Genomic DNA, 14326 nt, shown 5'->3' on the forward strand with positions numbered 1-14326 from the left:
GCTTTGTAAAAGTTGTCCCACATATAATTAAATATTAAGTTTATTTACTGGAACTTTTAAAAATGTTTTATATTTTCAGTCAAAATTGTAATATTAAAAACATAATACAAATATCATGCACTTATCTTTGTTATAGATGCGATAAAATTAGATGAAAAAGTATAGACAAACAGCTCATAATTATTGTGACAGCACGTATCATTTATAATTATCTAGCAATTTATTTTCATAGAGTTTTATAATTGTCATCAAAATAATATTTATATTCTATTACATTTATTATATAGAACCAATTATATTCCGCGATATAATATCGATGCAAATATTTTTATCTTAAATTGTTTTGGTCTAACTGTGCATTTTCATCCTTTGCATACATATCTTTTGTTAAATAAATTTATTTTATCGTATTTACATTATGCATAAAATTTCAAAACTTTATGATCTGTTTCTTTTCACGTTAAAGTTCTTCTCGCATTATATCAAGTATGACGTTTAATTATGTGCAAAGAATTCACATCTGACTATATATCTTTTATGTTGCAGGTCTCGAGGAGTACAGGGATACTGTCACATTTTGTCAATCTAAATATAGTGATACCAGAGGCGTTTATATTAGGAAGCGAGGAGCATCACGTCGATGTAGGCTCTATCATAAATCTCGTGTGCATAATAGAGAAGGTAAGACGCATTGCATGTTGCATTTGTGAGACATTTACTTTATACAAGCATGAGCGAGTGAATTAAATGTAAATAATAAAAATTTCGCGATAAACGCAGCGACCGCAGTTTTTTTCCTAATCGACTTATTTTTCGACGTTTTACGCGTTTATAGCAAAAGCTTATTATATTATACCGCGACAGGGATATTAACCAATATCGATCGTTTTGTATTCACTATTATTTGGTCATACGCTGACGCTTTAAATCGCTTTTAATTTTATATGTTTATACACGAAGTCAAAGTCAGTGTATAAAATTTCATATTTTATAGATAGAAAAATAATTTTTTATCACGGGATATAGAGCGAAAAGTATAAATCAATTCGATACGATTTTCGTCTTCATTGACGTCATCGTCGTATTATTAATAGCTATCTAATCTGCACAAGAGAATATGCACAAGTTTATATTGATATTAATATACACATATCTTAAATAAATTCTTTGCAGTGCAAGATTAACATTTGCAACAAGAATTAAAACATATACATTTCGCAGAAAAATTAGCTCTTTAAGCTTAATATTATATATTTTCCGATTGTAATAATAATATTTCACTTGTTATTGAGTCGATGAGTTTCCAATGCGTAAATAAAAACCCAGAAGTAGTATATGCTAGAACGAAATTTACGATGCGATGCAATTTTTATATTTTACAAAGAAAAATTGCGATATACGTAAAAGGGAGCGCATCTCTCTCGAGGCATCTGTTTGCAAACAGGATTAATTATCACCAGAATGTATTAATAGCTTCGCTCTCTCTCGATTACACAGCAGTATGATAACAAGAATAATTCGCGCACGGGCGCACATTATTCTCAAGCGTATTCTCTCCGCTTGCCATCCTTTCATCAGCATCGTAACACACAACTTTTGTGATCTATATCGCGTAGATTATTAACGTTTCCGAAACTTGCGCGCGAATATTCGTCGCCGCGCTTTCGATATCGGAGCGTTTCTCATTCGCAGACGTCGTTCTGCTTCCCCATTCGCAATATTTCAGTTATTTTATCGGATTCTGCCGCTTGTCTGCGGATTCCGCAATATGCAAGCGCGGCGGCGGCGGCGGCTGCTCGTTTCCGCCCTTATTCGATATTCGCGCGCGGCCACGGCGACGCGGGCGAAGAAATCGGGAAACCCGATGACGTTGATTCTGTTTTAATTGGTAACTCTGTACACCCAGATACCCATTAATTAAACTGATAAATTAAAATCGCCGTGCCGCGCCGCGCCGCGTCGCGTCGCGTCGTTGCAATGCGGCTGGAAATTGATTAAATTCGTGTTTCGACTAACATGCTGCCGAACCATCGTTCCCAATTGACAAGGCGCCGCTCTCTGAGTCACTTAATTTTTAGACTATATTTTATAATTTGTATATTTCTATTGATGTACTCTCTCTTTCTCTCTCGCGCGCGACATGTCTATATAAATTATTGTCAAACCGACGGTGCGACATGTTTCTTTTTTCGTTTAATTTGTTCTATTTATACGATGCAATATATAAACTTTATTAATTTCACGACTGTGATTCGTAAAGCATTGTTATTCTGAATCCATTAAAAAGATATGAAAGTTCGAGATATGAAAGAAGATAGAGAATGAGATGCACAATGCGGAAATATAAGTGTTGTTTATTTATATTTCTTGTATATTTTGCATATATTCTATAATATTGCACATTACCTTACATAAATACAAGCATTCTTTCAAGCTAAAGCCTTCATTCACGCACAATTGTGGATCATATATTTAAATTAAATAAATAAATAAATTGGACGTGCATCAGCATATACGATCAAATTAAGTATTCTGTTTTATTCGAAAAATAAGGTTGAAAGGCAGAAGGGAATCTGCCATTACATTACTGACTTAGCCGAGCGCGTTGGATAAATTTTCATTAAATATTGAAAGATATTGAGAGAACAGGCTTCTCGTTTATTCATTTTTTTTATTCGTTGCATAAAGTCGGCTTCATCATATCGATTTTCGCATACACAAGTAATAACGCCATTAACGCTCTCAGAGAGACAGGCGTGTCGCATCATATAGAAAGTGCGTAGCGCACCGTGATGTTGATTTCATAGTAATTGACGAGCGGCTGTATATACAGACACCGTTAATTAAACTGATAAATTACAAGTGTCACAAGTGCAGAGTAGCTAAAAATTGATCGCATGCAGATTCGAGCGTACAGTCCGGGATTTATATATGGAAATGTATGCTCGCACGCGTGCATATATACACATATACATTGCTCACACATGCAACTACCTCGCGCAAACTCTTTGCAATTTATGTACGCGAATGTATTGAAAAACACCGGCCGGATCGTGTGTGTCGAGTTTACGCGAAATACTCTTTTTTTATTTTCTTCTACAAATATGCACTCGCGCAAAAAGTAGAGTGCACATCGCGACGAAGTTCTCGGCGGTAGGATGCATCGGAACGCCGCTCGCTAAATAAGGGCGAGTGAAATGTGGGCGGTTTAACTTTGGCAAGTACAATCGGGTCGGCTTAACTTCGAAACGCAACCGCGCCTGTAATCTTACTTCGGCACGCGACCGCAGCAGTTAACTCTCTTTCTCTCTTTTTTTTTTTTTTTTTTTTCTTTCGCGAAGCACGATTACCGTCCAGCGAGACGAACAGTCGACGAACCGCATTCGGAAAAAGTGCATGACGTTGCGTATAGCATGCGCGAGATACGCTTTTTTGCAATATTTTCGCCAAGTAAGCTCGAAAACGGCGATATCCAGATAGAAATCGCACCGATATATTAATTAATATTGCGTATTTTGTTACCGCCGCGATATAATTTATGCTTCATTGAATATAATTCATAATATAATTCACGTATCGATATACACAGTCTAAAATTATAAAAATAATCTAATCGAACTTGCGAATCGATTGCATCACGATCTATCTGTAGGCTATTTCTCTCAATTAAATTTCAACCGAAAAAAGCCGATACAATGCAAACCGCAGAGAAAAAGAGTAAATACTCGTGCTCGTGCTTTTCTCTCTCTGTGAGAGTTGCGATTTTTTTATGCGTATTTCGGATCTCGTTGATCTCCCGAACGTCGTTTACATGTTTAAGAACATAAATTACGCATAAACTGCAATATCTCTCGACGTATACATATATATAGTATATATGTATATATTTTTCCTTTTAATGAAATAAGATTAGCGTAAATTATAGCGAAACATCACGCAATCGCGGGAAACACAGTTTCTGTAGCAAGAAGTCGACGCACTTTAACACAAGGTATTTATTTTTAAAAAATGAAAGAAAGAAATCAAAAGAGGGCGAGATAATATGAATAGTAAATAATCTCGGCCCTATATACAATGTCGAGGCAAACATGTCACACAATGACATGTTATCATAAAAATTAGATATCTCTATGAAAAATTGGCATTCACCGCATGTCGTCATTTAATTTCATGTTATGCAGACATGTTTTAACTTTACGTCATTGGTTACGTTGTACTATACACAATTGTCGTACCCCAGAAAGAGAGAGAAAGAATAAAGAGATGAAAGAGAAGAGACCGACAAAGAGAGAGAGAGAGAGAGAGAGAGAGGGGCGGGAGGGAGAAAGAGGAAACACGAGAGAAACTATCGATCGATACGGGTACGCTTACATTCGCTCCATCCGAGCTTAAAGAGGAAATTTTGGGATTGCCACCACAGACGAAGTTTTGAACTTTAAAGCAAGATATAAAGCTCCTTCTTATCCTTGTATTAGAGGAAAGATTTCGTTAGACCACTCGAGTAGATAAAAGTCGCCGCGAATGGCAAACGACAATTCTGGAATTCTCTTTAAAGCATAGTATTTTTTTTTTTTTTTTTTTTTTTTTTTTTTTTACTGAAAAATGACACGTATAATTCTTGAAAAATGATTAATATTCCGTCCGTTGCGCTTGTTACCTCGTCAGGATAATTTAGTTCTAAAACCTCTACCTTCGCTATCTTGGAACTAAAATATTAAACGTCACGTTTTCTAATTTGAAAATGGATGAATAAATTTCCTATATTCAAACGCGCGTACATGAGATTTTCTCCATTTCAGTATTAAATTATTGAGTGATATTGATTAATAATATCACGATGCATTAATACATCTGCTGGGATATAATACAAAATATTATTATTTAGCAATAAAATACATATTTTATTATTGCTATTCAAGTATAATTGAATATTGTATTATTTTCACTAATAGAGATAAATTTTATATTAATAAAAAATTGTGATTTAAACGTAAAAGGCTTATTTTAAATCCAGCTTATTTTATGTGCTTTTATGGAAAAATTTAATTACGATAATTAACAAATATCATGGAATTGTCGACTTATTGTTCAAATTTTTCGATATCGTTAAATCATGATTATTATAGCATAATCAGGATAGTCATCTCCTCTTGAATTGTGCTACATTGTAACAAAGTTTCTTGATTATCGGTGCAATCCTTAATTGAGAGACAAGCACATGTATAGAATTTCCGTGCTATATTAATGTTCAGATTATGTGTAATACTGTAGATTACAAACTTGTACTTCCAGCAAATGGCATTTTGTACATTTCGATTTCAATTATAACTTTAACCTCGTTCTAATTATTAGTGATAATTTTTCGTGCATAGCTTTATAATTTTTAATACTTTTGCATATTCATAAAAAAATATGTAAATAAATAAAAGATATATCTCCTAAAGAAAAATTATATATGATAATTTATACACATTTTTTATCAAGATAAAATCTTGATGGAGATAACTTCTAATGGGATGTGTGAAATGTTTAGACAGATATGAGAGATATATTAATCACCATATGGAAAAGTTTTAATCTTTTTAAACTTATAAATCCGCTCACTCCAAAAATAAAAACCAGAAGATTAGTACCACTTATAGCCACAAGTTTACACTCTGCGTGGTTCTTCCCTCTAATAATTTTATCTAGATTAAATTTAACCTCTTAAATTTTAATGTGGAAGTTGAAATCCTCTTTTAGAGAAAATATTTTAAGAAAATACTGCTTGTCCGACACGAATACAAAATGATATTTATCTATTGAAACATGATACAGAATATAAAAAATATCTTCCAGTTCAACTGTTTAATTATAATATCCGTTTTTCATAAAATTTTACAACTATTTCTCTAACGTGTACATACATACACATTTGAAAATAAAACGCGCAGTATACATTTAAATTCCTATTTTTATAAACTTATATATTAAACTTATATATTTGAAATAAGTTCAATTATATCAAATTAATTACGCAATTTAAATTAATTTTGAGTTAATTTTATGTTTCTTTGTGAAAGATAAATCAAACTCACAATGAATCCAATTATCAAGTATTTATGAATACATTTTTAAATTCAAGTCTACTTAAACTTCTTCTTATAAATTTTTATATTTGAAAAAATTAAAATAAGATTGCGCGAATTATTTTGACGATAAATATATGTGAAATGTATATTTTGCAATATCAACACAACATTATATATGATATGAATTGTAATAATAACAGTATTATAAAGAGCGAAATAATATATAGAACATTCTCGCTAACTGTATTCTATGTCGACTCGAAATTATTCGAGACGCTTGAGCGCGATCAATAAGAGCACCTCGTATTTTCGTTTTTTATAAATAAAAAAGACTTTAAAAAAATATATATGATATGTAACACGTAAACGATAATCGAATCCTCACAATTACTTTCCGATAGAGGAACCGAAGGAACAATGTCTTCTCGCGTACTGTCAGAGCACAATAAAGATACCAGTTTATCTTATTTCCATCTGCCACGTTCTTGTTTTTAGAAACGCGTAAAATCCGCTTACAGATAAGCACTACAGGATACTTCCATTTGCCGATTGGACAAAAATCAATATGCTCGCCATAAGCCAATAGGTAGAATTTTTTAATCGTTGCAAGTGCCGGATATTGCAATGAATGCAAGCCGATTGCATCGACGTAACGATTCGTGGAGCATTATGTTTTGTCGAACGTTCATGCGAATGGATGTTTACACTTACTTCATTTTATTAAAAGCGGATTACAAAGATGAAAAAAAAATAATGAATAAACCTCTTTTTCAACTATTACAATCATAAAGTGTTAATATAAAATAATAACCATATTGAATTCATTATATACATCTTGCTGAATAGAAAAACGTTTTTTTAATGTTTATTCAACATTTTAACAATAAAGTCTCGCGTAAAGAGAGAGAGAATAGTAATAGTAGTAAATTAATAAAAAATAAATTGTATGTTTTTTGATAATAATATTTTTTGATCGTTATTATATATAATTAGCATGAGGTAAAACGTTTCCGGTAAAATTAAACTGTAGATAATTGGCGCCGTCGTCGTCATTTATAGATAATGAATCATAGAGGCGAGAAAATAAATTTAGAATGACGAATACAGGCATGAATCTTGTAGTAATGAAGCGCGGCTTGATTAAACCACGACTTGATAGTGCGCCGCACGGAATTATGATAGAGCCAATTAAACTTTCGGCAAAATTCTCATTAGCGGCCATGTAGAAGCTCCGCGGCTGAAATCATTGCATTTCGCGGAAACCTGCCAGGTTTTCTCGTTAAAAATATCGATTCGCCAGCCTAGTTTCTACCAAAGAAGCATCGGCTATATCTATCTATGAAATGAACTTTTCTATAAATAAGAAATATATAAGGTGATAATAAAAATAAACGCTAAGCTGTCGTTAGCGTATTCGTTATTGTAATTGTAGTTCGTAAATTTGCATGCAGGATATATAATGACGTAAATAATACATGCAATCACCGAATAACGTGACGTAATAATCTTTTGACGAGACCAAGAATTAATTTCATAAGAAAGATTTAGTCTTACTTAAATGGCACAAACAACAGAATCCTTTATAAGTTCTTTCATTACTTCGTTCTATTTTTTTTAATTAGAAAATGAAAAGATAATGACAAGTGTTTAATACGCTTTTATTCTTGTGAACTGTTCTAATAAACTCGAGTAAAATTGATTGGCAGATTGGTAGAAAAACGAATTATCGTTTATATTTATTCGTATTTAATATTTGCATTTATCATCAATATTTATAGTGTCACAAATATTCAAGTGATAAAAAGATATATATATCTCAGTACTATATACGAAGTAAACATTCACTCGCAACATTATATAATGTTATATTCAGCTGTTAAAAAAATAAAACGAAGTAACAAGGACCTCTCTCGTTGTTAAAGTAGAAGATGATCCGAGAGGCTGATATTCTTCAAAATTAACGATCCCTCGTTTGAAACAAAGGGCAGACTTCTGTCGTTAACTGCATGTGTGGTCTTTCACGACAGGCTATTAGGATTGCATGGTAAAGAGCAAGTCGTTTGCGGAAATCGTAACGTGTACGATACTGTGCTATTGTAAGTATAATAATTGAGAGAACATGTGAAAGGGCGGTAAAACCGAGCATTAATTTTCGCAGTTTCTAATGAAAGCACTTCAAAAGCTCGAAGAAAAAGGGAGCGGACTATCCTCGCCTTTTACACTCGCCAGCGTTACGTCATAATTATAATTTCCCGACCGTAAACATTATGTACGTGCATCCGCATAGTCGCAATTTGCAACATTAATTCACATGCGCACCTTGGGAAAATTTAGCAACGAAATATAATGACTGAATGCGTGAAAACAGATTTATAATTGAAATTACAATTGCGCGAAACTTTCAAATATAGAAATGAAACGGTATCTTTGAATATTTAATCTACATTTCAATTATGCATTATAATCGTCATTGATAATTTTGTTTCCATACATTGATTCTTGCAATGAAATGTTTGGAGTGGTAGCATATATATTTTGTCGGTAGAATATCATTGGTTCAATTCGCTTTATCTTTTTTTTTGCTGTAACAATTATAATACATTACAATTGAAGAGCTTATAAAGTCATCTTTTGAATTGGATTGGAATTGGATAATTTATAAATTCGATTTAACAGCGCGTCGGAAATATTCTAATTGATAAGCTAAAGTAGAGAATGTCAAACTTTTATCATGATTATAACTGGATACACAATTTTTTTAGAAGAATATTGTATAATCACATCTCTCTTGTGTTTGTGTGTGTGGAGAAATAATAATTTTAAATTTAAAAGATAACATTGAAATTTTTTTGCGATTTCTGTGTGTTATACGCAACAATTATGTTAAATTATAATTACACTTAGCAACTTGAAAACACCGTTTAACGAATTTTACTTAAAATTTCTTTGGTGCGACCACCATAGCAAGACAGGGAAGTAAGTTTCAAATTCAATTTTACGTTCCGTCAGTACTTTTAACAAGGAGGTAAAACGTTTTGTGCAATAAGCGCCCTAGTCGTCCCTTCGAGAGGATCAACGTCGGACCTCTGTAATCTTGACATGTAAATTCTTCCGGAATACACAGTAAATTATAATTATATTTAATTATTTCAAATATAACCATGTCGAAATTTAATCACGTTAAAAGCATTCAACATTTTTCGCGGTTTTGCCCGTAAAATTTTATAACAACGTGTTCTCAATAACAAAGCACATATTGTATATCAAAATTTCACGGTACACAAGAATTTTTGTGAATTTTATAGTGAAGAGTTGAAAATATCTTTTACATAACGGATTTTTTTGTTTCTTTCTGTTTTTATAATTTTTATTATAACGAGGTATGTATATATAATATACATCTATACGCTTATCAAGAAGGATATTGATTGTTGTAAATATATTTTTATTTATGTACGGGGTTAATTATTATATCATGGAAAATCTCGACGTTCTATTAGCAAAATCATCATCTGCTCTTTATAAACGCAAGTGTACGTAAAACGCACGCGTCAGTTTTTCAACGGCTGATCCGTCCAAAAGTATTAGCCTTAAACCTCGAGATAGTACTTGAACTTTCGGCTGAGTCAGCCCAAGCGAGAGAAAGCCTCTGATATAAGCTCTTTGTCGGTCGTAAGCTTCGCTCCGGACGCGATGGATGACCGAGCATACACAGACGGCGGATATATCCCTTTCTTTCCTAATAATCCCGCGGGCAGCAGGAAGTCCTACGGGCAAAAAGAACCGACCGATAATCTGCACTTATCTCAGAGAGAATGCTGTCGTACTTCGATTCCCGCAACGTGAGACGAGAATAAAGGAATTACGTTACACTAAGCCCTCGAAAAATTGACAGTCTCTCGAGTGCTTCCGGAAAAAAATTAATGATTAATATAAGCCAGACGTATTGAGGAGGATATTTATCAAAGAGAATAAACATTAAGAAATGAAAAACGGATTGATGAAAAAAAACAATAAATATTTTTGTAAATGGCCCTCCATTTTATACTTGGCGAAACAAGAATACTCGAATTTTTCATTTTTTTTTATTCTTTCGCGCGATATTAATTTTAATTTAATTCTGATATAGTATATCATACTTAACGTTCATTATTTTTTACAAGTGATCTTTCATGACACCTCGCTTAAGACGTTTTAACGAGAGGATGCATAGTCTCGGCGAGTTTATGTCAGACAACATTTAACGTACCTTGTAATTCGTCAGCGTTTTGCAATTAATTTACTAACCGAGTTGCATGCTCCAATAAGCGCACCGCCAAATTTCCACTACGCGATTACGTGCTCCATTAATAAGCTTCACGTTAATTAACTACATGCTTAATTAATTAATCTTGAGGCTCGTTTGACGTCAATAACATGCGCAACTGCACTTAAGAAATTTGCCAGCATCCGTTTTCGGCGTTTAATGAACTGACGTTTACTAGATGATTGCTCTCTTTTTGACATTAGTGAAATCGAAATGTTGACAAAACTCAAAAAACCATCCATATTTAATTAGAATCAATCCTGTCGCGCTTCGTTCGAATAAAAATCTTCAATAATATACTACTATTAAAATCTTTTTTCCACATTTTTCTGTAATTTTAAAATATATACCTTTGCAAACAATAAAAATAATGTAATAACAATAAATCTTCAAAAAGAAAGAGACGTACATTTTTTCTACATTTCTTTCAAATCTGACCTTGGATGCTAAAAAATATATAGCAAGGTAAATCGTGTTACACAACATAATCTTTTATAGAATTATTATATAATTTCGGAATGCAGACGTCTCTGTCGAGATTTGACAGGATCGAAAATCAAGAAAACTAATTAGTGAGCTTCATTAGAGGGAGGATTCTCAGCTCAACAACATTCTGTCTTTTGAAAACGACTTCTTGACGATAATAGAGCATGCAAGAAGCGCGGCGGGGCTGTTCGCGACGTACGTTTCTACACGCCGCACCTGCTGCATCTGACGTTCATCGTATGGCACCGGGGCTAATTACGGCGCCTCCTGTTTAACGGTAAACAGAATCGGGCGCATACCGTGGCTCGCGTTTTCCTGCTTCGTTTCTCAGACGGAGAATCTCGAGAGACGACCGACTCTCGGCAACTTTTCGACCCACAGCCGAAAGTGGATCGACGGCAAACTGCAATTATCGCTTCGACATTCGATCCGTGGGGAAGCCAGATATGCATTTGACTTCGGTGACGAAAAATTTTAGACAATCGCGATTCGTTCGTCGCTCATTTTTACGTTCTAAAATGCAAATAGTTCGCAGTTTATTTTATGCGATTATCGCATAAAAATTATTGTTACGTAATGCACTCTGTGTCTGTATATTATATATGTATATGCATTTCTGCGTTAACTCTACCCTGGACTGGTATCAGAATTACTTGCATTTCACAAAACGAACATGATCGGTAATATCTGCAGAACGACTCTCAGATGAATTCAATTTATCGCGTCAAATGTCATCGATAAAAGTTAAATTAAACAGCTTTCTTCTGTTGTTTTTTTCGTTTTTAAATTGTCATAAAAACGTCGTGGAGAAACGATCGATTCTAATGAAATCATACATGCATATGTGATACTTTCATTCGCGCAATTCATATTACGTGTGACACGAACTAGCTCATACGTGCATTCGATAAATATAGCTTCTCCCGCTGTAAAATCTACATGTATAAATGTATAGGCTCTTTTTAATCTCCAGTATTCGCACTCTGTTTAATCCGATTGATACATCAAAATATAATACGCGAATGTGCGTATGTGAAGAATATTGATAACTCTCCGTATTTATTATCTCGTAAATGTGTCGCTAAGTAAAATTTTTCATTTTTTATCTAGTAATTATTGTATAGAGAAAGAGAGGAAGAAGGAAACCTAACTTGCTTTTTATATTTTACATTTTTATTTGTCCCTACATCTTCAGTTATCCCGTAAAATATATTATTTGTCATTGCGGTTGAATAATTTTCCTCGCTGAGGTGATAAAAAGAAAATGGAATGGAATTGTTATTAACATCCCATACATTTCAATCGACGAATGTTAACATCAATATCGAACGAGCACTCTTTCGCAATCTTGTGAAATTCATTAGGCAATCTCATTTGTGCGTTAATGTGCACACAGATTGCGCGCGAAATCTGTTATTACCGCCGGCAGTTTTCGTTTACATCCCTATTATAAAATTCTGCGAGAATAGCATATTTACGAGATGAATCAAACACAATAAAGAATACATAGCCCCAAGCAAATCCTTCTTAGTTCTGTAACTGAAATGTTTATATTTTTATCGCGCTAATAGGAACTGCATATTATAGGACAAATATTTCAATGTTTTTCTCGTAAAATGCAACTTATGACATCAAATAAAAAAGATATAGTCTTATTCAGAAAAAAAAATATATATATTAGGAAGGTATATACATACAATAAATTATGATAGCTCTTAATGATAATTCTAATTAATTATTATGATTGATTATTGCACGCTGTATATTTTATTTTTCATAAAAAGATATAGGGGATTTTGCGCATACGCGTGTCCACATTTATGAGCTCTAATTACGTAATTAATTTTTAATCCATCTTCAATTTAATTTTGCGATTAATTATTAATAATCAGTGATACATTTAACTTTAAATTAATAATTACTAATCGCACACACAATAACCTCTATTTTAATTAAATAATTTTTAATTAAAGAACGCACACATGTGTTATCGAGACAAGTAACATGGCTTGAGATGACACGCGATACGACAAAAAATGTTTAATGGATAAATCTGATTTTTGTAAAAGCGACTGTGTGTTCGCGCTTGCTTGCTGAATCGCTGGCTGCGACATTTTACGCGCTATCGACACCAAAGTCTGTCCTCGTTAACGTGCCGGAGGCTGTAACTCGATTATAAATTATCGTGCGTATATTTGGAACAACCGGTGGTATCGATTAAATCGAATTTCGTGCGTCGAGTTCACTTTTTTTAAACGTGTCTTTTTGACACTGTCGTCGGTATCGGTAAACTTGACGTGGAAACTCAATTCCACGGGGTAACTCGATTTATCAGCACGCTTCCTCGAATGTACGCAACGTTGAGGAAGAAAGGACGATGACAACGTACGATTAAGGGATTGGAAGGAACTTCTCTTTGTCGCTATCACTGCTGAAATGATACGATCGATCAAGCGGAATCAGAATGAAATTTTTCTGGTCTTTGTAATTTTTGAAAGACGCTCGTGCGAGGAGCGCCATTAAATCTCCATTTGCTTCATTGATTCCGAATGCGCGGATTACCGGGTCGCTACCTCTACTTTCTTACGTGACGATAATACCAGGTAACTCCATAAAATCGTAATTCAAAGATCAAGTTAAATTCCGCACGCGTCAGCAAAGTGACGAAGTCACAGATAATAGAATCGCGGAAACCACAGAAATCTCACTATCTATGTTAATAAAACGTATAACAAGATTAACATATAACCATATAAATTACATGTATATTGTCGCAGACAATTAGCATATAAAAGGAAGTTGGCATAATTTTATCGTAGATATATATTTCTCAATATTCTTACGTTTATACACAGAGAGAATTTTCTCTTAGAATTTAGCCTGAAAAATCAGGTAATCGTGGGACACACAATATGGTATATGAACAGAATTTTATGAGAATTTCTCTGATTAATATTTATCACAAAAATAATATCTATCACAATAAAATATAAAACATTTTTGATTAATTTTACTAAACTGCATAGTAAACATGTTTTATATTTTATTGCGATAGATATTATTTTTATTATGATAAATATTAATCAGAGAAATTCTCATAAAATTCTTTTCATATCACATTGTCCCACGATTACCATGATTTTCGGGGTAAATTCTAAGAGAAAATTCTCTCCGTATATATATGTGCACACTTTTTAAAATGATATTATATATACTAATCCTTATATACAATATGTATAAATTTTATTTTAAAGCGCAAGCGCCTCTTTCTCTTGCATGAGAATATATTTAAAAATATATTATAATATTTTTAAATATTCTTTCGTGCAAGAAAGAAAGAGAGTGAAAAAGAGGCGTTTTAAAATAAAATGAATACATATAAGGAATTAGCACGAGATGTTGAAACATTTGATCAGTTCCGATACATCGACGTACATATATCTACCCTTGATGACATACATGA

At 33.1% G+C, this 14326-nt stretch overlaps 1 protein-coding gene across 7 annotated transcripts in view; it reads left to right on the forward strand.

The window, feature by feature from the left end:
• Dpr12 (defective proboscis extension response 12) overlaps positions 1-14326 on the forward strand; it is a 258892-nt gene that overhangs the window by 208501 nt on the left and 36065 nt on the right. For all 7 annotated transcript variants that reach the window (XR_014426479.1, XM_083050444.1, XM_083050446.1 and 4 more), the window contains exon 5: positions 547-681. Coding sequence is in view for 6 of the 7 variants with exons in the window: in XM_083050444.1 (XP_082906570.1) it covers positions 547-681 (135 nt within the window). In the remaining variant the exon portion in view is untranslated. The remainder of the gene's footprint in view (positions 1-546; positions 682-14326) is intronic.

Source organism: Prenolepis imparis, unplaced genomic scaffold (assembly GCF_030444845.1).
Source record: "Prenolepis imparis isolate NDT839.2.m4 unplaced genomic scaffold, iyPreImpa1.0 SCAF_11, whole genome shotgun sequence".
Taxonomy (NCBI): domain Eukaryota; kingdom Metazoa; phylum Arthropoda; class Insecta; order Hymenoptera; family Formicidae; genus Prenolepis; species Prenolepis imparis.